Genomic DNA, 24,314 nt, shown 5'->3' on the forward strand with positions numbered 1-24,314 from the left:
TTCTGCCTACGTTTTCCTCTGGGAGTTTTATAGTGTCTGGCCTTACATTTAGGTCTTTAATCCATTTTGAGTTTATTTTTGTGTATGGTGTTAGGAAGTGTTCTAATTTTATTCTTTTACATGTTGCTGTCCAATTTTCCCAGCACCACTTATTGAAGAGGCTGTCTTTTTTCCATTGTATATTCTTGCCTCCTTTGTCAAAGATAAGGTGCCCATATGTGCGTGGGTTTATCTATGGGCTCTCTATTCTGTTCCATTGATACATATTTCTAAAACAGGTAATCTTGACTTTTTCTCAGAGAAGCAAAGGCATATTATTATCAGGTGCCTGGGAATTGAGGATTCTTAAATTCACCTGAGTCCTTATTGCTTGTAAGCTCAGTTTCTCAGCTCTTCTACAACTTATTCCCAGTAAAGTTTCCAGTTACAAGCCTCAGGTTGGAGACCCCCTTAGTGAGTTGCAGAGAAGTTGTGAAAATGGAGCTTGGCCTTCAGAAACCGATTTCAGCAACTTCTCTTTGAGAAAAGACCCTGCAGTATAACATGTTGTTTTCATATGTGTCTGGCACCTCAATGAATGGGAAAATATTTTGCCTTTGCTGTTTTTTTTAAAGGAATAAATTAAAATTGCAAATATGGTTATGAACTTTTAACTGCTGGTTTGTAGGATACAATTGTACTTAGAATTTTTGTGAGGGTGGTATAATCGGTGTTGGGTATGGGTGTTATTTTGAAAGTCTCCCCTGGGTCTTCCACCTCACCTCCATATTATTTCTTTCAGTAGTGTTTATTGAGCACGTTTTCTTGGTCAAATCACTATAGTAAACACTTTGAAAGGGAACACCAGTTTATTAAGGGAGCAAAGGCAGAGGTACACAACTATCTTTAGTAGAAGATAGTCTTTTGAAAGGGCCATATGAGAGGCATGCCAGTGTTTGATCACAGATTAGAGAAAGTAGAGGCCAGTTCTGTCTGGGGGTAATCTCAGATAAGACTATTTGGAGGAACCAGCATCTGTTTAAGTCTTGAGGATGATAGGATTGTTAGGGACAAAGACAAGCATTGCAAATATAGGAGATGGCAGGATCCAAATTTTGGTTGTGGTTGTGTGAAGGAGGCTGTGGGCAGAGTATTTTGGAGGCAAGAGGTACTGGAGGTAGTTAGCAAGTTAGGAGGCAGGTAGCGATAATGCAGGTGATAGTAATTGAAGCCTAATCTTGGAAGCTGGTAGTAGGGGCAGATTGAAGGGCCAGCAGATAGAATGGACAGAATTGTGCTACTGAAATAAATATGGGGAAAGAAAGAAGTCGGGGGTAAACAGGTTGGTTGTGAAACTGGGGTAGTGAGAGGATGTCAGTGTGCAGTTTACTGCATTGATGTGGGTTCTTTGTTAAAACAGACAGCATGTGGGGAATCACCAGCAAATTGTAGAAAAGCAGAAAGTGCAGTTGTTGTTTTGAGTGTGCACACATGTTTTCCAGGCCCTAATTTAGCAAGGGTGGATTTCTTTGATATGAGTAGAGGAATTAAATTCCTCCCAACTTGGTGGGGAAAATGATTTTTCTCAACAGTACTCTGAGATGTGAGTTGGTTTGCTTGCTTGTAGGCATTTGCACATTGGTACATGTTGCAGCCATGTGTTTTTTACCTCTTGTATCATTAGAGCCAAGAGTGCTTTTCATCAGAAAAAAACAGAATTAATTTGACATATTTTCTCAGTTTTCCCTGTGATACAAGTGTTGCATTTTAAACTTTGCCCCGAGCCTAGGAAAGAGGCAGTAAGAAAGTGAGGGGTGATAGTGCCCTCTTCAGGCACCCATCAGTACTGGTTGCCTGTGGTCTGTGTGCATGGGCACGAAGAGTCTTTGATTTTTTTCTTTTTGCTTTAGAAGTACATCCAGGAAGCCAGGAATATGGGCAGCACCATCCGCCAGCCCAAATTGTCCAACCTCTCCCCGTCGGTGATTGCTCAAACCAACTGGAAGTTTGTGGAGGGTCTGCTGAAGGAATGCCGCAACAAGGTGAGCTGTGGGCACTTCTGAATGTGTATTTCCCTTGGTAGCTAAGGTGAGACCAAGGCTTAGCTCTGGCCACTTTTTTCTTGATTTTGAAAATATTGTTAATATAATGGAATAGTACTAATGTTAAGATCCTGTTAACTTGGAATTAGGTGTATTTGTTTTAAATAAAATATACCATGAGTTGAGAGCAAGCACACTTTGCTTGATGAAAACTTAATATGTATTCTTTAAAACTGAGAGACAGATGTAGTTTTTAATTTTACACATCTTATGTTACTTAAAATCATTAATTTTAAATAACATTGTAAGTAAGTAATGTAGTTGAATTGTTTTGGACTGGTTAGTCTTACATGTATGCAAATACTTTTGCCTTTCTAATCTGATAGCACTGATCTCATGCATCTGGAAACAAGGATTCACTGAGTGCCTACTATGTGCCAGACCAAAGTGTGTTATTCAGTTTAAGCTTGCTGTTGGCATGGGTTTTTTTTTCCCCCATTCTAAAAGAATAGTAGTTTTTAAATCTTTATTAAGGTATTATTGATATACAAAAAATTGCACACATTTAATGTATACATCTTGACGAGTTTGGACATACGCATACACAGGTGATACCATTACCACCAATCAAGGTAAACATATCTGTCACTTCCAAAAGTTTCCTTATATTCTCTTGCATTTTTTGTTTGTTTTTGTGGTAAGAACACAGTATGAGATCTGTCCCCTTAACATATTTTAAATTGCACGGTGTTGTGTTCTTAATTATAGGTGCTAGGTTGTATAGCAGGTCTCCAGAGCTTATTCATCTTGCCTGTGAATACTGAAACTTCATACCGCTTGAGCAACAATTCCCTATTTTTCCCTACCCCCAGCCCCTAGCATTCTGTTATCTGCTGCTATGAATTTGTTTGACTATTTTAGTCATGTAGTGTTTGTCCTGTTTGGCTTATTTCACTTAGCATAATGTCATCCAGGTTCATCCATGTTGCTGCAAATGGCAGGATTTCCTTCTTTTTTAAGGCTGAATAATACCCATCATATGTATATACCACATATTGTTTACCCACTCATCTATAAGTAGATACTTGGGTAGTTTCCATATCTAGGCTGTCATGAATAATGCTGCAGTGAACATGGGGATGCAGGTATATCTTTGAGATCCTAATTTCAGTTCTTTTGGATATATACTCAGAAGTGGGATTGCTGGATCAAAAGATAGTCATTCTTAACTCAGTGTTTTAGTTAAGAACTTAAGTTTCTAGTAAAAATACAGCCTTTCAACCAAGTCAGTATATTATGCTTTATAGGACAATTGAGCTAACTTGGCCCCTACTACATCCTTTTTATTCATCAGTGGAAAAAAAAGATTTTCATGATTTCAGTTTCTAAGTGATGCTCATTTATAGGATGAAATCAAATATACTTCCTCTTGCAGAAAAAATTGTTACTGTTACAAGTTAAGTTGATATACCAGTACTGGTATTTTGAATTCAGGCATTTCAAAAAAGCTTCATCAGTTCATTCTGAGTCGTCAATATCCATGATTTTTTCCCAACAATATTGTCTTTTCTCCCATCAAGAACATTGGTGATGCTGCCTTTCTTGAAAGAGGGCTTGTCTCCTGTCTCTGAGCTTTGTTTTCCATGCCCCTTGCATTCATTCTCAAGTTTCGAGATGCATGTTCTGGTAGTGACAACTTCCTTATGTCTACTGCCTGGTCAGCAATGATGGTGAAATATATCCTAATCTTAGATTTGTTAATATGTAGAGAAGTGTACATCTTAGACTTGAAGAAATACAGTAATCGGCCTAATGCTCTCAACTGTTGGCTAGCCTGTGGAGCAGCAGGGAACTCTGGTGCTGTTGGAAGTGTAAACTGGTACGACTGCTTTGGAGAACAGCATAGCATGTATTATCCGGTATTCTTCTCCTAGGTATATTCCCTAGAGAAACCTTTGCAGCCTGACTCAGGAGATATGTATGAGAAGTTTACAGCAGAATTCTTTGTAATAGTCCCAAACCAGAAACAACCCAAACGCCAATCAGTAGGAGACTAAATAATAAATTGCAGTGTATTTATACAGTGGAATGCTATACAGCATTGGAAGTAGACAACAGATATATTGATCAGTGTGTGAATTTCACAAACATAAAGTTGAGTGGAAAAGAAAATAGCAAAACATGCCAGCAGAACTAAACTACATTGCTTAGGGATGCAGATATAGGTGTTCATCATTTCCTTGCTTTTCTGTAGTTTTATTGTGTAAGTCAGGACAGCGATCACTTCTAGAGTGGGAGGGTGATTGGAGAGCGCACATGGGGTTCTTCAAAGGTATAGATGGGCAATATTTTTTTTTCTTAACCTGGTTGATGGTTATAGTAGTCTAATAGCATACACTGACATATACACATATATGTGTCTGTATATGAGATATATTTCACAATAAAAAATTAAAAAATAGTAACACTGGAAAGAAATATGCCGAAGTGTTGAGTTGTTGCTTCTGCAAGGTTAGGGTGTGAGGTGATTTTTTTCCTTGTTCTTTAGATTTTTATGTCACAAATTTATAACATCATTAAATCTTACTTAAGAACTTGCATTCCATATTCAGGCAGCCTTAGGTTCAAAGATCAGATCTGCTACTTCTTTGCTGTGTGAATTTGGGCAGTTACTTAAGTTCTCTGACCTCAATTTCCTTATCAGTGAATTGTGAAAAATAATAATACTTCTCATAGAGTTATTAGGCTTAAATGAGATAATGTAATACTTAGTACAGTGCCTGACACATAGTAATAAAAGCTGCCGTTATCATTATAAAGTCTGTTTTTTTGTTTTTGTCTTACAGTGTGCATATGAGATATTTTACCTTAAAGTAAATGATTCCGCCTCAAATTTTATCCCCTTGACAAATATTTTAGATATATTTCTAGGATTAAATGCTTCAAGCTTTGTTTAATAAGGTCAGTTAAGCAGTGGGAGTCAGAGAATGTCAGAGGTGAGCATGACTAAAGGGTTTCATTCAACTCTTTTCATCTCATAAATGCGAAAACTGAATTCAGAGTGATGAAATCACTTGCCTAGGGTCAAACAGTGATTTCTGTGTTTTTATCTTCTTATAAAAGAAGGCACTCTATTATAACCTGACCTAAATGGTGGAGAATAAATACGCTCTTTATCTGGGGGTCTTACTCTCAGCCCAGCACATATGCTGGGCAGGTGGCCACAACCCTGTCTAGTTGAATGTGATCCAGCTAACTGTGGGTATCTAATCTTACTGACTGCTTTCTTGTAGACCAAGAGGATGCTGGTGGAGAAGATGGGCCGAGAGGCTGTGGAGCTAGGGCACGGGGAGGTCAACATCACAGGGGTGGAAGAGAACACCTTGATTGCCAGCCTTTGTGACCTCCTGGAAAGGATTTGGAGTCATGGGCTACAAGTGAAACAGGTAATGAATGTCTGGGTTTTCCCTGTTGAGCAGACTGCCCTCCTGTTTTTGCTCACTAGCTTTCCTACACTTTTCCAGCTGGCTGACTTTGAAGAATGGTGCATGGTGCTTTTGGAGTGAGACTTGAAATAGTTAAACAAATAAGTAAATGTGTGATCCAAGCTATCTTCTTTAAAAATAAGCTTTATATATCTGTGTATTTGTCAGACATTTTAAAAGTGGCACGCTTTTTCCTGCAAATAGAGCTGAAGGCCAAACTGGGTAGATCCTGTTTGGTAGCTGGCCCTAGTCTGGAGATAGAACACAAAAGAAAGATAACTTGGAGCTCAGGAAGTGTGAAATGTATTTTAAGGGTCCTTCACTAATTGTACATTCCCAGTGGAAAAAGGTCTGTCATTAAGATTTCTTTTATATGCAGATAGCTTAACTTTCTAAAGATTTGAGAGAAAACCAAAAAAGTTGAGTAAGTTTGATTTTTATTGCTTAATACCAAGAGAATCTCCTTATTTCAAAATACTGTACTTTGAATAACTAGGGAAAATGGACAACTTATACTTTCATGCATTTTTAAATTTGAAAAGAACTTGAAAAGCTTTCAAAAGCAGTTTTATTATGGAAAAATTAGGATATATATATAAGTATCCAGCAAATATTTATTTAGGTCCTGCAGTGTGCCAGGCACTGTTGTAGGCACTTGAGATACCTCAGTGAACAAAGCACACCAAGATCTCTGCCCTCCTGGAGTTTTCATTCTCATGGGCATAGAGACAATCTACCTCACCTGTCCTTCAAAACATTTTCCTGTGCACATATGCCCATGTACAGCTGTGTATTTAAAAATCCAACAGAACTGCAACAAGATACCCTTTCACATCTACTAGGATAGCTAAAATAAAGAAGCGAGACAATAACAAGTGTTAGTAAGGATGTAGAAAAATTGGAACCTTCAGATATTGCTGATGAGAATGTGAAGTGGTGCAGCCACTTTGGAAAACAACCTGGCAGTTCCTTGAAATGCTAGAGTTATCATTTGACCCAGCAAGTCCACTTCTAGCTATGTACTCAAGAGAAAGGGAAACATATCTATGTAAATACGTGTATGAAGATGTTCATATTCCTAGCAGCATTATTCCTAATAGCTAAGAGTTGGAACAACCCAGATGTCCATATGCTGGTGAATGGATAAGCTAAATGTGGTATATTCATGTGGTTGAATATTATTCAGCAATAAAAGGAATAAAGTATGGATACATGTTACAATATGGATGAAATTTGAAAACATACTAAGTGAAAGAAGTCAGTCACAAAAGACCACATGTGTATGGTCTCATTTACATAAAATGTCCAGAATAGGCAGACCCATAAACAGAAAGTAGGCTAGGGGTTGCCACAGGCTAGGGAGGAATAGGAGTGACTGCTAATGGGGTTTCTTTTTGGGGGTGGTGGGAAGGATCTAAAATTAGGTAGTGGTGATGGTTGTATAACTCTGTAATATATTAAAAGATTTTTTTTTTGGTACAAAAAGTTGTACACTTTATAAGTGTGAACTTTATGGTAATGTATAGTATGTCTCAATAAAGCTTTTTCTAAAAGTCCAAATAGGATCATACCGTACATAATGTTTTACCTCAGAATATCTTTTCCACGTCCTTAGCTAATTTAGGTGATAGTATAGTCAGTGTTTAAGAGCTGAGACTATAAATCAGTCCTGGGTTTAATTCCTGCTTTAAGTTTATGAAACCAAGCATGGTACCTAGCTTCTGTAAGCTCCTGTTTCCTCCTGTGTATAATGAAATTTTAAAAGAACCACCTCTGTAGGATTCTTGTGAGGATTTGATAAGATAATTTGTGTAAAGCACTGAGCTCAGAGCCTGGTATCTGGGAGGTTCTCTATAAATGTTTGTGGTTATTCTTCTTCTGAAACTCAGTTTTAATTGTTTCCACTAGAGATGTGCAGTACTTGAATCAGTCCTTTATTATTGATCATTGAAGTTATTTCTGATTTTTCAAGATTACAAACAGCACCGTAATTATAGATTTTTAAAAATGTTAATAATTGTGCATAACATCCCTAAAATGTTGAGAGTCTTGTAGTATAGTGCGTTAAAAACCTACCTTTCAGGGTTGTTATGATAATTAGATGTAGTAAAAAAAAGTACGTGGCATGTGGTAGGTATGCAGCATATGACAGCTCTTATTATACCAGGTTCTACTTGAGGATTTCTGTTTCTTTCCTTTTCTCTGTAATAAATGTGTAGAATATACATAATCATTTTGTCATTTTCCTTGAAGTTTAGCAAGCCTGGCAATATAGGTGAGCTCTTTCGGTATTTTGGTAAAACATATGCCCCCAAACTTTTAAATGTTCTCCATGAAAGTCTTTAGGGAGTTAGTGAGGCATTAAAAAATAATAATACCATATCATCACAGGTGTTTTAAACCTGTGCCCTGAGGCTTTGCAGCCACATCCTTCAAGAATTCCCATAGCCTGGGGAATTTCTTTTGGAGCCCATTTGAGCCCCCTCTCGGTTTGGATAGACAGAGGCTACTTATTGGTGAGAAACCAGTACAGAATAGTGGGGGCTTTTCAGCAGAGGTTCCATTTTGTTCTGAGTCCTGCTTTTGGAGCTCTAAAAGTGAAGCACTGACAGTGTCACAGAAGGAAGTGAGGGTCTGTGCCTGCTGGCAAGGACACGTGTTCAGCTGGGGACTGAACTCCGTGCCTGTCTTTGTGGGATTCCTACAACATGTTCTCCTTAGGCTTCCATTTTGTTGGCTCGTGTTTAGACCACTTTTCTCCTGCTGAGACGTTCTTCAGTTATGTTCCAGTCCAGAAATTACAACCTGGCTCCCTCGTCTCCTCCGTCGTGTACCCGATTGTGACCAGATTCACTCTCAGAGGGTGATCTTATCACCCACCTCTGGGGGCACCTTACTGAGCAACTACCCATGTTATCTGCTTAGAAAGTACCAAACTGCAGTTTTTGCTGCCAGCCTCCTAGGGTTTGTTATTAGCTGCCTGTCTGCAGGGCTGCCTGCAGCAAGTCCTCATAAGAATCTCTGTTATCCTCACCATTCCCTTTGGCTTTGGTGACATTTTCCAAGGACACAGACTTCCTTCTTTAGTATGGTTTTCTGACAGCTAAAGGGGAGGTTTGGTTTTTTTCATACTGCTTTTGTAACCGCTGCCATTTGAGGACTGGTAAATGAAAAGGGGTTGTTTCGCATCTTTCGTGCAGAAAGAATAATCCCCTTCTTGAACTAGAACACCCTCACTGCCCTGTCGCTAGGCATCAGCCCAGCTGCTGCTCTCTCGCTCTTGCCCTGGCTCTCACCAGTGCAACCCCTGAGCACCCGGGCATCCTTCTGGCACAGTGGCCTGGTGTTGCTCTTGCCTTTGGCTGTTTGGCATCATTGCATGTGAGGACTCTCTGGTGACCAGCTGTATTTGTGTGTCACATCCAGACAGTTCTGTTAAGGGAGGCTGCCTTCCTAGTCTGCCTAGATTTGGGGGATACAGTGATGAATAAGGCAGTCTCTGCCTTTTTAGGAGCCTATGCAATGGTTTCGGTAAATGGACGGATGAGTGGGTTCTAGAAGTTGAATTACTAAATCAAAAGAGCATGAATGTTTTAAGCTCTCATATTGTCTTCTACATATATTGTACTATACCAGTTAGTAACAGTATAGGAGTTGTCTCATTGATGTTGTTGAACATCTGTTTTCTCAAACATTTGGTATTTCAATGAATTTTTTAAAAATGGTCTTTTCTAGTTTTAACTTGTGTTTTTTAAAAAACTGCCTTTGAGGTTGTTGGGTTTTAACTTGGTTAAATCTTGTAGGAAATCCAAACATACAGCAAGTTTATGTCAACAGCTTGCTAATCTATAGATGAGGGTTTTTTCCCATCCAAATGCTTGATTTTTTTCCCCCCAAAACAGATCAAGTTGGTGGATAAAAATAAAACAGATCCTTGATATTCTCAAGGGAAAAATCTTGAGACCTTAAATCCCCACATTCATTCCAGAGAATAAAATTTTCTTCAGAAAATGTAACTTCAAAAGTTAAATGCTCTCTTCCAGAAACATCATTATTTACAGCCATGGTTCAAATATTAGATATCCTTAAGCTTGAGTCCCAATACTCTACTTACTAGTTGTGTGATCTTTTACAAGTTACTTAGTCTTTCTCATCCTCAATTTGCTCTTTTCTAAAGAAAATGATCATAGAGGTCCCTACCTTGTAGGACTGTTGGAAGCATTAAAGTATTGTGTTTTAAACATTTAACATAGTGTTTCGTTCGTAGAAAACCTCAAGACATGGTAGCTTCTGTCCTTGTTATTACTCTTATAAAATACAGAACTAAGTCACTTATAAAATGATCACAATAAATCCTACTTTTAAAACAAACTTATACTACATTTATATTATATCAACTATATAGGAGCATTTGGCATGAGTATGAAACAAAATTTTTAATCCCATAGCAAGGGTCACTGTGTACTAAAGGATGACTAGAAAGAGACAAAGCAGTTGCTAGGTGGCCAGCTGGGCTCACTCACTAGGTAGGCGAATTGCTTCCTCATGTCAGGCTTGAAAATGTTGTTCAGATTTGTGCCTTGGTAAAATGAGAAATTACTGCGTGTCTCCAACAGTTTAAACTGCAGCTTTTACATTTTCAAATGCCAGGGTTCTGCTGTGTTGACTATAGTAGGTCTCAGACTTGCAGTTAAGGACCAGCCTCCTTTCCTGCAGGCTTCTTCAAAGTACCTTCCACAGTAAATCCTCATCCTTGTGATGACTTACTCTGCCTAAGCTGCACTAAGGGTGGGAATGCCTTTAATATTTTAGGAAATTCGGGAGCTGTCACAGAATCTTGTGGGCTCGGTATCCACTCCTTTGTGCAAAAGCCATCATGCACTACCCAAGCTGACCTTCAACCAACAGACCATTTAGAAATTGATAAATTATTTGCTTTTTTCTTTCTTATCCACTGGTCCACTCCCAGGCTCTTTTTTGGCTATGTCCTTTCATGGCCAAAAAAGAAATGGTTTTCCTGTTCCCAGTGGGAGGACATTTCTTTTTTCTATTCCCTCTCATTCTTCTTTATATTTCTCCTGGATTTTAGTAGGGAGAATATATATATATTTGTATACATTGCATCTGGGTGTACATTGAGATAAGAAATAGGACAGATACTTTTTAGCAAAAGCCCATAGTTATGTGTTCAAATTATCTGTGACTCTGCTCACTAGATGCCTTGCCCTTAGAAATGGAAACTGATAGATATTTCTCCCTTGCATTGGTTCCAGGGGAAATCAGCATTGTGGTCCCACCTGTTACATTATCAGGAAAACCGTCAGAGAAAACTCACATCAGGAAGCCTCAGTACCTCAGGTAAGATGGTCTCTGCACCATTGGATGAACTCCCTCCACTCACTTCCCATCCCCCACTGAAGTGATCATCTGTAGCAGACCGCTCCAGGTCAGTGAAGCCTTTACTCTGTAATGTTTAAGCCACAGGGCTCTCTGAACCACAGAGCATGCCAAAGCCATGGGGTTTGCTTTTATTATGTGTTTCATACATTTTTGGTGAGCAAGATGGAAGATTTATATCAGCAAGAGGCCAGTCTTAGAATAAATTTGGGTTTTAAATGAATTTGGATTGATACTGATGTCCTATGTTAGGAGCAAGTGTTTTCAGAATCTTTTGTTTTATTTCTCTGAGATGAGCACTGCGATGATCTGTCCTGTCAGTTAAGAGATGCTGTTTGTCAGTGTCCTGCCTTGGAACTTCTCAAAGTCAAGGCCTGGTGTGCATGATTCCTTACACTTGCTTTCTGTTTCTATTTAATAAAAATAACAGAGTTGGCAGGAACCCCAGAAATCATCTAGTCCAGCCCCCTTATTTTTTTTTATTTATTTTTTATTTATTTTTTATTTTTTGGGGGGTACACCAGGTAGCCCCCTTATTTTATAAGAGGAGGAAACTGTGATCCAGAGAGGAATTGAATTTACTCAGGATCACACAAGGAATTGTTCTTTATAACATCCTGCAGTGTTCCTTCCAGGACAGTCTCCCTCCTTCCTTTTCTTCTTGGCAGCATCTCCCCTTCATACCATCCTTCATTCTCCTCTCTCTGCCAGGGAGTTTGTTTACCTTTCTTAGATGTTCTTGTCCTAATGGTAAAGATCAGTTTAAGTGGGGCTGAAAAGGTAGGCGTGCACTCAGTGTTGTCTTTGCCCTTGGATTAGCTGATCTCAGCTAGCACTGAACATGGGGGAAATAGTTGGCGAAAAACCAGGTACAAAAGCTCCCTAAGTAGCCTCATAAGGAGTTTTTTGTCCACTTTCTGGGTATGAGAGCAGCCTTCTCAGGAAAGCTGTAGACGTTATTGCCAAGGGATAAACTGTAGCCAAAAATTCTGAACAGCTGAATGATGATACTAATTTTAAATGTTGGGCCAGACACGAGGACATAAAGGTGTTGTATCTAGAGGCCCTAAACATTCTGGATCATCTTCTTTACATGTTCCCTTGGCTCTTTTGTAGTCCTTCTTGAGGCAAGAGCAGGACATGCACGGTGGCCCCTAGTGGAAACACCTCTTCCATGGGTTATGATGAGAACACACTGGGTTAGGAGCCAGAGGATCTGCGTTCCTTCCAGTCCTGACTTTGCCACTTGGTGACTGAGGCAAAGCTAACCTCTGAATTTCAGTTTCCTCCTCTGTGATACCATCCATGGCTATCTTATAAGTTGTTAGAGAGTTAAGTGAGATAATATGCATAAAAGTATAAAATCTGATACCTAGTAGGTACTTAATATTCATGAAATGATTGATCAAAGTGTTACCAAAGTAACCCTAGCGTTTTCCTGTAAAAATTTGTGATTTGAGTTAAGAAGGTAGTCAGCTATTTGGGTAGTCAGATCTCTTTGGACTTAACCAACTTTTTGTTCTAGGAATATTTCTTGATTCAGAAAGGAGGAAGTCTGATGCCAGCTCAGTCATGCCTCCCCTGAGAATCTCCCTCATTCAGGATATGAGGTCAGTCTGGGCTCATTTGTAATAAGCCACTAAAATCCCATTTTCAGTTGCTGCTTAAGTGTCCACTTTAAATAGCAGGGTCTCAGTGACCTGGGTTTCTATAGCGTCTCATTTAACCAGGAAGCCCTCCTCATTGGTCCTATGCTTCATGATGCATTTGTAGAGCTGTACAAGCAGTCGTGTTTGCTGACATTTTTGGAGAATTACACCAGTATATTTGAAGGCCTAAGAGTTCTGGGGTTAGGCTTGCTTTTTGAGAACTATACTGTCTTCCCCCCAACCCCCCAAATTATGGTGAGCCTATCTGGCAAAGCTACACGGAAGCTCAGGATTTAGAGAACAAGAGAGAGGGACTCTCTCAGGATGGGGTAGGGCTGCCTTGCCCGGCTGCCTTTGGTGTTACAAGGGAGGCACTGATGATGAGTTCCTCTCCCACCCCGCCCTCCACTTCCCCTTTCCCATCCCCCCTTTAGGCACATCCAGAACATCGGGGAAATCAAGACTGACGTGGGAAAAGCCAGAGCATGGGTGCGACTGTCCATGGAAAAAAAGTTACTTTCCAGACACCTGAAGCAGCTTCTCTCAGACCATGAGCTCACCAAGTAAGGCCACTCTGCCTGGAGTGGAACCAGCTCCCAGGAATGGCGGGAGGGCTTGGAAATCCCCTTGGGAAGGGGGGTGGGTATTCAGTGTGTCATTACTGCTTAATTCGGCTAAATTCAAGTTGCATATGAGGGTTTTGCAGCATTTCTTCTTTCTTTTTTCTTTATTCCTTTCTGTGTAGAACACTATTGTACACTTACACTGCAGTAGATGAATGAACTCTCTTGGCACTGCTCAGCACAGCACACTTGTTTTAGTAGGACCATTCAGACATAATCAGTTGACTGAATGCTCTGTAACTTAGTTCTAAAGGCCTGGATTCTTTGGGCCTCTAGCCACAACCATTGCAGGAAACAATGGTCCTCCCTTTTGTCTGTTCATTTCTCTTCTGGGACCTACTGTGGTTTATCCAGGCTCTTTCAGCCATTGGTCAACTAATGAGCTCTTGTTGTGTTCTACCTCGGATCAGTTCCCGTAAAGAAAATGGGAAGACTTTTCTTGTTTTGGTGGTGTATTCTTCCTGAAGTTTTTTGTGATGCAGCATTTCTTCTCCTTGTTTATCTGTAGAAGAATAATTCTGTTCTATCTGTTCTCCCAACCTTCTTGATCTGCATCCCCCCTGCAAAATAGCTTTCTTACAGGGGTAGTGAGAAGGATGGAATCCTCATTGGATACCTCAGAATATTGGGAGTCCTCCTCTGCTTGTGGCACTCAAGTGACCTGTGTACCTCTTGGACATAGGGCATTTTCTTGGTCTCTTTCCTGTCTCAAGGGGGAAAGGGTTGGAGAATTTTTTAAAAAATAAACGTCTAAGATATCCCCTTATCTCTTTTGTTCTCTCCTGAGCCTAGGGCCAGCCCAGTGTAACCAGGCCCTTGCTCTTCCTCACTCCTGGGAGCCACTAAACCTACAGTTCCCTTCTCTTGATTTTGTATCCTTTGTTACTAGAGCAGGAGCAGGGAGGAAGGCTGGCTGTCCCCCTTCTCTGCCTCTCAGATAACCACCTCTCTGTCTTTTCCTATATGTAACATTTGTTTCTTTCATCATTGGCAAGCCTGTTGGGCATTTTTCTTCTTGTCAATTCCTTGGGCATCTTTTCATGGTATCCTTTATTATGTGACTTCCCGTGGATGACAGCAGAGAAGTGGACCTTGGGGAAATTTTGTGTAAGTTAATTGATGAAAGCCACAGAATCTGTTTTTATGTAAAGTGAAAGTGTAATTTTCTTAGATTTTATTGTGTGTTTAAACCACAGCAAGAAACCAGTTTCAAAATCTTGATAGGTTAGAGAGCTCACTTTGAGAGGTTACAAAATAGCAATTCTTAAAGTGCTTAAATTTGATTCCCTTTAGGGACAAAAAGGTTTAGGAATAAAATTTGAAGATTGGAAGGACAGCTAAAAGAGAACAAGTGAATATTTAAGCCTGGAGTTTGGAAGGGAATTGTTTGCATACCAGATTCTAGGGGACAGTTTTGTGTCTTAGAAGAATCTTTGGCTATGTGGGCACCAGGGTCTGACAGGGCGGGAGTGATTCCTATGGGTCGGTGTGGGCATCGTCTATCAGGAGCTGCTACAAGTTGGCAGGAGGACATGGCAGAGAGGTAGCCGAGAGGAGTCAAGCCCAGGAACTTTATGAAGGTCTAGGGCCTATAACTTGCAGTCCTAGGCAGGAGCAAACGGGACAGGCCATGCTGAGGAGGCTGATTTTGGTTTCTTTAAACTGTAGCTCTGTTAGAGGACAAAAGCTCAGAATTTACTCAGTATGTAGTAACTTCTTACATGATATGCTGACCCGTGTGCTTCTCCAGTGAGTAGAAAATGAGGAGAGCTGCTGCCACAGATTGCCTTCTGGGGGTATAGGGAGAGAGAAAGGTGTACTTCAGCAAAACCTAACTACTCCATCCTCCCCTGTCTCATCTTTCTTCTAAGTTTGCTTAAAGCTCCAGCCACACCAGACCCATGACACTTCTCAGGGTGTGTTCAGCCCTTTCAGGGTCTAGTCAGCAGTTTTCTTTGCCAGAGCTTGCCTGGACTCCCCAGAGACTTGGTCCATCCCTCCTCCAGGCACCCATGGCATTTGTGACAGTATCTGTCCATTCCTTTTTTTTTTTAAACCACTGGTGGGCTGTGTTATCATTATCGATTTGTTTGCCACTTATTAAAATTGCTTTCGTTGGAGGCATGAAGCATGCACCTTTCCCAGTACTGCTTCTCCCTACCCAGGTTCACAGTTTGGAGTCCGTGCGACTCTTTGTTTAGCTTTTCCTCCCACATACACGTTGCAGGTGCTCAGCCAATGTTCCGTCTGTCTCCTTAATTACTGCCGCTCCCTGGATTTCATCCTCATGCCCCTTTCAGCCTTCAGCTGTGCTAAATCTCAATTTCTTGAAGTTGGTCATGGCTTTCCCTTTACTTCTAAGAAAGCTGTTACTGGTAGGGCAGCTCACAAGCTCTCTAGCCTGTGTGTTTAGGGCCTGCCTTCCTTTTACCGTAGCCACACTTTTCAGTCTCATTGCTAATTGATCACTCCTCTGAGCCCTCAACTCTAGCCAAACTGGCTTTTATACCCTGTCCTTCTCCTTCTCCTATAACCCCTGTCTAAATTTGTGTTGTCCTTCAGGCCCCATTGACGCTTATGGCTCTTTAAATTCCCAGAGAAGGCCTTTCATTTGACAACTGATTATGTCTTATACTGTGGCCTTTATCAGATTTATTCATCTAGACTATACGTGAGGACAGATGCTTCCCTCTCCAGCACTTGCACACAGTAGGTTTTGGTTGGTGAATTATCTGTGCACAGTACCTTATAAACTGTCAAGGTAGAACCTCACAGGTCTACTGAATCCCATACCTCTCCGGCATGGTGACTGCAGTCTGGGCGGACAGGACAGGGACCTTCCTTTGTTCTCTGTGTGTTTCTCTGTGCGGGGGGCCTGTGCATTTGCCTCTCTGTGTCCCTGCTGCTTGGAGAAGGCCCCATTGCTGTACAGGCTCAGAAGGCCTGCAGTGTCAGGTAGAGGAGTTGGCCTTTGATGAGTGAGCAGTGGATGAGGGGTGGGGATGGGAAGAAACTTGGAAAGAGGGGAGGAAGGACGTCGTCTGTACAGCTCTTCCTTGCCTGTGACCTGGATCATTCCATTGCTTGCCTCTGAAGCCGTCCTCAGCGTACATTCCTGTTCAGAGCAGCGTCCTGCCTTGCGGGTCTCAGGTCCGCTGAGGGCGAGGAACGCTGACCACAGACCTCCTGCTGTTGCCACTCCCGCACCACACACTGGGGTGAGCCCTGCAGAAGCCCTCATGTTAGGGAAGAGGATCCCGCGACCTCTGGCGCTTTATGTTACAGGAATGTCAGCCGTCGGACACAGCTGCAGTTTGGTGTTTGCTGTTCCTACTGTAGCTGAAGCCACTTTCCCTTTAGCCCTCAGAAGGGGTATCTGGCTTGTTCCTTTTCTTTGGTGGCCCTGAAGAACTTGAGGCTGGACTCGTATTCTTCTCCTGGCTGTCTCCTGCCCGAACGGAATCATTCTAGCCTCTGCCCCCTCCGTTTGGCTGGGAGACTGATGTGTTGCCTCTTCTCCCGCAGAAAGTTGTACAAGCGCTATGCTTTCCTGCGCTGTGACGACGAGAAGGAGCAGTTCCTCTATCACCTCCTCTCTTTCAATGCCGTGGATTACTTTTGCTTCACCAATGTCTTCACAACCATCCGTGAGTAGCCCTGTGCTCCCCGCTAGCTTTCTCAATGCCAGTCTTCATGAGCCTGTCTGAGGCTAACTTACGGTCCCCTTTCTAAAGAAAGAAGATTACCACTTGTACGTTCTTCTGTGGGGAGAGAGGTGTACTTGCCTTCCTTGGAGGTTGTTTTTCCTCCGAAGCTTCTTACTCTTGTTCTGAACTAGGGAGCTGCGTGCTGTTGGCCACTGTGTTGTCACTGTGGTCCTGAGCACTGCTCTGGGGGCCCAAGGGGGAGTGGGGGTGGGGGGCTGACGTTCGCTGCTCTCTCTGCACACGTTTCCTGTAGAGAAATCTCCCTCTTGTTTTGGGCTGAGAGAGTCATTCAAGATCACTGAAAGGTTCCGACCAGCCCCCAGGGAAAAACAGCTCTTCCTTAAGTCGTAGAAAGAACTCCAGATGCAGTGGGAAGTTTGGGTCCAGGCCCTGTTCTGCCCTAACGCATTGTGCGTCTGTGAGCAGTGTCTGTGCCTGCAGTTGGCCTCAGTCTCCCTCTTTGCCGAGTGAGGAAGAGGGTTTAAAATGGTCTGAGAAGGCCCCTGGAGCCTCATCTTTCTTTGGTGCCGGACTGCTTTGTTTGGTGGGGGGTATTCTGAATTAGCCCCGTGGCTAGCGCGTTGGCCAGTGACTCAGCAGCCAAACAACTTGTTCTATGTGACACCCATCCTCCCTCTCCGAGAAGAGGGTTGTAGGCTTCGGTGGAAGCAGCACTGGACTGGAATTTAGGAGGCCTGGGGAAACTATTTCCCTCTCAGTGCCTCAGGAGAGGCAGTGTGATACCTGCCTGGCCTCTCTAGAGATGATTATTAGAGTCCTTGAGATGATAGAAAAGTGCTCTGAAAAGCAATCCAGTACAGTGTTGAGTTGGTGATATTGTTGAAGAAACAGGTTAACTTAGCACTGAGGTTGCAGATGGGCTTGGATTTGGATGTTTGGGTGAGAACCCTGGGGGAGTGAGATTGAGGGGAAGATTGGCTAATGTTCTAAGCCGACCAGAGAGACTGGGTCCTCAGGACTTGCTGCTCCAGGTTCCGCACCAGGACCCGCCATCATGTGAGCACACCTGGGGCAGGTCAGGGCCCTGTCAGGTATGGGAGGGGTTCCTGATCCTCTCCAATGCCTTTGTGGCTTCCCCTAAACAGTGATTCCTTACCACATCCTGATCGTACCAAGCAAGAAGCTGGGGGGCTCCATGTTCACCGCCAACCCGTGGATCTGCATCTCGGGAGAGCTGGGGGAGACACAGATCCTACAGATTCCCAGGAACATGTTAGAGATGACCTTCGAGGTATGTGTCCTCCGGGAATACAGCCACAGGCTCGATGGGGATCTGAGTTTCAGCAGCCACTTTGGGGAGCTTTCTCCAGGGTTTCAGAGGCCTTGCTCTATACAGTGTGATGCTTCAGCACAGCTGACTTGTCCTGAGATGACCAGAGGCCAGAGCCAAGGGTTGACTGAGGACGGGGGAGCCCACCCTGCCTAAATGGTCTCTGGCTGGAAGGCAGCCATCTGGACTTGCATACCTCCCTGTCCATGGTGTGTTGAGAAATCTACAAGAGTTCTTTCAGCTGCTGAGCCCAAATGTTCACCAAGAGCTCAGACTACTCTGCCATTTCCAGAGCCTTCTGCCCCCAGGCCCTGGTCTCCCCCCAGGCAGTGGTCTCTTTCTTTCTTGGCATCGTCCCTCAAGAGTGAGTACTGCTCTGCCAGCTTTGGTGGTAGGTGGAGCCATGATCTCTGCCCTTGCGGATACTGGGGGGCAGGTTGCAGGCAGCCAGTCAGACCTGTGCCTCTGAGGAGGGTGGCGCCTTCCTCCTGTTTTCTTGACCTAGCCCCTGTCCTCTATTTGGCTGTTCTCTCACAGTACCAGAACCTGGGGAAGCTCACTACTGTGCAGATAGGCCATGATAACTCTGGGCTGTATGCCAAATGGCTGGTGGAGTATGTGATGGTCAGGAATGAGATCACTGGACATACCTACAAGTAAGTGTTCCCTCAGCTGTGCCCTGAGACAGTGGGGCTGGGTGTGCTCCCAGGGGCTGTGTTTGATGCTTGGGTCTGTGAAGCTCTGAAGGAGACCTTTTAGGTTGTGATAGGCTGAGGCAACTTCCTGTTTGGCTCTGCCTCATGCCCTGAAAAGAAATAGAAGGAGGGCATTCCAAGTGGAGGTGTGTGACAGCACGGTGCACAGCTTCCAGACCACCCATCACTTGGGTGGCTTCCCTGATGCTGCGCGGTGGGACGCGGCGCAGGGCCTTGGGGGATCCCCAGCCCAGTTCCAGAGCCTGTTGCCAGGGGTTGGTTTTGTTGAGGGCCCTTGCTGATCAGCAAGGGGAAGGACGCTGGAGGAGCTGGCCGTTCTGACAGGCTGTTGGCCGACCCTCAGGTTCCCGTGCGGCCGGTGGTTGGGCAAGGGCATGGACGACGGAAGCCTGGAGCGGGTCCTGGTCGGGGAGCTGCTCACATCCCAGCCTGAGGTGGACGAGAGGCTGTGCCGGACCCCGCCCCTGCAGCAGTCTCCCAGCGTCATCCGGAGGCTCGTTACCATCTCGCCCAACAACAAGCCCAGTACGTGGGGGCTGGGAGTGGGTCCGCGTGCTGCCCCGCGCGGGGAATGGCAGATTTCTGGGAGCCCTGAGGAGGGAGCCTCGATCCCCGCCTGTGCAGCTGCCTCAGGAACCACCCCTGCCTGCAGAGACAAAGCAGCCTCAGGCACTTGTCACCCTCCTCTCAGGAATCAGTGTGGGGGTTTGGCACTCTCGTTGGAGGACTGGAAGGAGAGGGGAGAGCTCCTGGAGCCCAGCCGGGGTCCTCTGTGCTATTTGTTTGTGACCCTACTTTCTGGCCTTCCCCAGCCTGGTTCCTGGGCTTCGCTGTCAAGTCCTGTCACTTTTTTAGTTGCCGAATGTTCCAGGGCAAAGTGGAGAATAAATTTGACCAGCATCTCTTAGAACTAGGGTATTAGCTTCTGCTTTTTGTCCCAAGATTTTAGGAGGAGCTAGCTCAGCACAGTTGGTGGGCAGGAGCCACTCTTCCCCGGGTCCAGGCTGCCCCGCCGCTCCCGTGGGCCTTCCCGTTGTCCTCAGTCTTTCACTCAGTCAGCTAAGTACTCTTAGCCTCTGAGACTGGATATCTGCTTGATCTTTATCAGAGCTGAACACTGGGCAGATCCAGGAGTCCATTGGTGAGGCAGTCAATGGCATCGTGAAGCACTTCCATAAGCCTGAGAAAGAGGTGAGCTTCCCTGCCCTCCAGCCCAGCAGAGAATGTGCTGAATCTTGTTCCAGGCCCACGTGCTGTGGGCCGTCCAGCGCATGGAGTGTGCGCCTCAGTCAGTCTGAGATTCTCCAGATTCCTTCCTCTGGGGTCCTGTGCCTCGGGTTGCCCTGTTTTCCTTACCCACTGACAACCAGCAGAGTCCCTGGACCTCCAGTGAACCGTGTGTACGTCTGTCCTCTTCTGAATTTGTCTGGGTCTCCCTGAACAATGGCCACATGGGCTTGGTTCCCCGCTGTGGGCCCGGAACTGTCATCTGTTCATTCAACAGCTATTCACTGAGAGCTGCTCTGAGTCAGGCCCTGCCAGAGGCAGGGGAGGAGGCTAGCCAAGATCCCCGCGTGTCTTTTGCTGCCCGCCCGGGTGTGGGTGGTGGGCTGGGGATGCAGTGGCGGGAGGGCATCTTGGCTGAGGCGAGCCTGGCGCTCTCCCCTGTTTCCTTACGCAGCGAGGTAGTCTGACGCTGTTGCTTTGTGGAGAATGTGGCCTTGTCTCGGCCCTGGAACAGGCTTTCCAGCATGGATTTAAGTCACCGCGGCTCTTCAAAAATGTCTTCATTTGGGATTTCTTGGGTGAGTTGGGCTGGGTTGTGAGGGTGGGAAAAGCATGCAGAGACACGGGGGCGTCCTCAGCCTAAGGGGAGTGCTGACCGCTGGGGTCTGAGGTACAGACGCCAAATCCGGTGACTCAGCTGTTGTTTGTCTGCCCTGGCTTTTCTCGGGGGTAGTAGCAGAAGCCCTCCCACCCGTCCCCCCTCATCTCCTGAGAACTGGACAGGAAAGTTCCTTTCCGAGCATCTGCTGTATGTAATACGGTGTGACTCCTCACACTCGCGCGTTGTAAGTCCAAAAGGCCATTTGCGTTGGAGTCCAAGCCCTGTGTTAAACCCACGTGGAGAATTTGACGCAAGAAGCGTCTCCCTCAAGAGTTTTGTTGAGAACGGACCATCTTCATACCAAGGGCCACATAAAGAAATTTAAAACAGAGAGATAGGGAACGTAAGGATCGCTTTGAAATGTGACTGGTGACATCAGAGCATTTATGTTCTTCTCACTGAGTGACTTGCATGGACATGGAGAGTCCTGTGGCAAGGGACCTGCAGGACAGTCAGGAGTAGGTGGGTTTCGAGAGCCTTTGTCACTGGCAAGCTTGTCTCCTCTTCACAGAAAAAGCACAAACCTATTATGAGACTTTGGAGCAGAATGAACGTGTCCCCGAGGAAAACTGGCATACGAGGGCCCGGAACTTCTGCCGCTTTGTCACTGCGATCAACAATAATCCCCGCAACATTGGCAAGGATGGCAAGTTTCAGATGCTGGTGTGCTTGGGAGCCAGGTACTGCAGCCTCACAGCCCTGTGCACGCAGCCAGCCTGGCAGGTGGTGCCGGAGGCCTGGTGTGATGCAGGGGGGTGCGGAGTGGCTCGTGACCAGGTGCCCTTGGGCAGGTGAGGGCTGGGAGGCCTTGGTAGAGACCCTTAATTTTCTTCACATACCACGCGTGTGTGTGGGGGTGGGGTGGGGGGGTGAAAGCATGTATGTAACTGGGGAGGAGGGGACACATTTTGATGGGAAGGAATAAAACCTCCCCCCGACAGAATTTGAAGTAGAGTATATATATCCAGTCATTCCTTTCACAAACATTTGAATGTGCCAGGCCTCATGGAAGGTGTGGGAGTAGAGCTGAGTAACACACAGTCCCTAGCGTTTAGAAGTTCACGCGTCCTGATTAAATACAGTACAAGGCAGAAGTTTGAGAGAGTTCAAAAAAGTACGCATTCATAAGGTTTGCTGAACATATAGAGGGGAAAGATCAGAGGAGGCTTCAGGGAGGAGGTGGTATTTGAGGTGAGCCTTGACAGAAGGGTAGACGTGAGGGAGCTGGAAGCAGCCAGAAGCAGCAGAGAGGCCCTAAAGAAAGCGAAGCACGTGGGCTCAGGAAAAGCAGCAGAGAGGCCCTAAAGAAAGCGAAGCACGTGGGCTCAGGAAATAACAGGTAGAATGTGGGCAGGGTAGGAGGAGGAGACACTTGAAAGGATAGGGTCCATGGGGAGCTGGGACAGAGTTGGTTGCTCATCAGGGGACTGAGATGGTGGTAATTTGATATCATGGATGGTGTGCGTCGGAGTGGGCGAGGTTATTAGTTCATTCGAGCGGGTCAGGTGAGAGCACGAAGCCCAGGTAAGCAAGGCAGTCTTCATTGAGGCCATGGAAGGCGGGGAGTTGGCCTAGTGCTTACAAACCGGCCCTGGCACCAGGTTCGCCAGGTTCACATCGCAGATCAGCCACTTACTAGCTGTGTGCTCTTGGACAAGCTGCTTAACCTCCGTCAACCTCGCTTTCTTTATCTATAAAGTGGGGATAATAATAGCACTGATAGCACCTACCTCACATCGTAGGGTTGTCGTGAAGGTTAAATCTCTTATGATGGTTCCTGGCACGTGCTAAGTGCTGTGTGGGATGTCAGCTTGTAGTGTCATTCGTGGTGGTGGTCGCTGTGGGAAGGAGCCACGCTCTAGGAGAGAGTGGCTGCTGAGATGGAGGAAGGGGTGCTGACGGCACATGGTATCTGGTTGGTGGGGCTGTGGGGGGGCGGGGAGGGGAAGGCAGGGGAGGAGGAGCAGGCCTTGTGGCGGGTGCCAGGGCCTGTTTGGGTCAGGTTGGGTTTGCATCCCTGGGGCTGGGTAGCCCCCAGTGGGAGCCTTTTACAGCCGTGTGAGGCATCTTTGCCACATGCTCTTAGGGGAGGGGAAGGGAGCTGTGGGGAGAGCTCTGCTTCTCTTGCTTCAGACGTTGTTTAGGGAGTGAGGGAGCAGGTTTCCCCCTTGGCCTTTCGCTAACCGCCTCCCTTCCCTTCTGACCATCCGGACTGACCCTTCCCTGCCAGAGATCACCTCCTGCACCACTGGATCGCCCTGCTGGCTGACTGCCCCATCACCGCACACATGTACGAGGATGTAGCGCTGATCAAAGACCACACACTTGTCAATTCCTTGATCCGCGTGCTGCAGACACTGCAGGAGTTCAACATCACGCTGGAGACGTCCTTGGTCAAGGGCATCGACATCTGACCTCCCGGCACCAGCTAGCAGCAGGACCCAGAGACTCCTGCAGCTCTGACCCCCTTCTTCCCAAAGGGACCTACGCGAGTTACGCAGGAGATAAGAGGAGATGTACACTCACTGTAAAAAGAAAAGTAGAGGATTTTTGGAATAAATAATCTATTTTAGAGTTTATTTGCCGATTTGCTTTTTACACACTTTCATGTGAAAGAGTGATAGGGAGAGGGAGACGAGGTTGGTGCCGCTTATTTTGAAGCTGGTGCCCTCCCTCGCCGTGGCCGCGCCGGAGCCCGCGGCCTCCCTGGACTGAGCCTGCGGCGCGTGCGGGGCCGTTCTGCTTCCTCGCCCTGCTGCGTTCATGAGGCCATTCCACGTTGTTTTTAAACTAATGTTTTCTATATTAACATTATTATGGATATGTGGCTTTCACGGGAAGCCCCAAGCTCCAATCAGAGGGATTTTTAGTAGTGCCTCTACAAGCACTGATGAGTCAGCTCCACGTCTTTTCTTTTTTCGTCAGTATTATTTGGGAAGGAGACATGCCAGGATGTATCATCGTGCAAAATATCACGTTTCCTCTTGGCACGCAGTTGCACAGAAGTAAACATAAGCATGTTTTAACAGCTTTTTCCTTTTTTTATGTATTATTTATTTAACCCTCCATTGTATGTTTTAAGTCTTTTTCTTTTCTTTTTTTCTTTTTTTAAGGAAAGAAAAAGCTGTCACAGTCTAACTGGCTATGTTATTATTGTTAAATTTATGTTGTTTTGCAACTTAGAAACCAGCTGCAGTATGGCCCACTTAATAAAACACCTGAAACAAAACTGCGTGAGTTCCTGGCTTTCATGGGGTTTGTGAGGAGTGGGTGGTGGCAGGTGCAGTCTGGTCTGTCTGAGAGGGCTGGGCTGTAGCGTCGCCTCCCCTGCCAGGACTGCCTAGACAGGCTTGCGTGGCCTGGGTCCTACCCACTGCAGCACCAGGAGCTTTCGTGGCTGTTTGAGAGGGATGCAGACAGGGTTAATCTCTCACTACCCAGAGGAGGAGGCTGAGACACGGGGGGAGAGGACCTGGCCAAGGATGCAGAGGTTGTCACTTGACCAAGACGGGATGGGCCATTTCTTGAAGGGTAAGA

General features: G+C 45.2%; 1 protein-coding gene across 1 annotated transcript in view; it reads left to right on the top strand.

The window, feature by feature from the left end:
• DENND5A (DENN domain containing 5A) overlaps positions 1-23,993 on the top strand; it is a 95,737-nt gene extending 71,744 nt beyond the window's left edge. The window contains exons 11-23 of the mRNA XM_057749661.1: positions 1,890-2,021; positions 5,315-5,467; positions 10,780-10,864; positions 12,429-12,513; positions 12,987-13,115; positions 16,701-16,822; positions 17,989-18,134; positions 18,711-18,829; positions 19,233-19,414; positions 19,998-20,080; positions 20,571-20,694; positions 21,289-21,457; positions 23,008-23,993. Of these exons, the coding sequence (XP_057605644.1) occupies positions 1,890-2,021; positions 5,315-5,467; positions 10,780-10,864; positions 12,429-12,513; positions 12,987-13,115; positions 16,701-16,822; positions 17,989-18,134; positions 18,711-18,829; positions 19,233-19,414; positions 19,998-20,080; positions 20,571-20,694; positions 21,289-21,457; positions 23,008-23,191 (1,713 nt within the window). The 3' untranslated portion in view covers positions 23,192-23,993. The remainder of the gene's footprint in view (positions 1-1,889; positions 2,022-5,314; positions 5,468-10,779; positions 10,865-12,428; positions 12,514-12,986; positions 13,116-16,700; positions 16,823-17,988; positions 18,135-18,710; positions 18,830-19,232; positions 19,415-19,997; positions 20,081-20,570; positions 20,695-21,288; positions 21,458-23,007) is intronic.
• Positions 23,994-24,314: the final 321 nt, after the last annotated feature.

Source organism: Hippopotamus amphibius, chromosome 9, assembly GCF_030028045.1.
Source record: "Hippopotamus amphibius kiboko isolate mHipAmp2 chromosome 9, mHipAmp2.hap2, whole genome shotgun sequence".
In the NCBI taxonomy this organism is placed as follows: Eukaryota; Metazoa; Chordata; class Mammalia; order Artiodactyla; family Hippopotamidae; genus Hippopotamus; species Hippopotamus amphibius.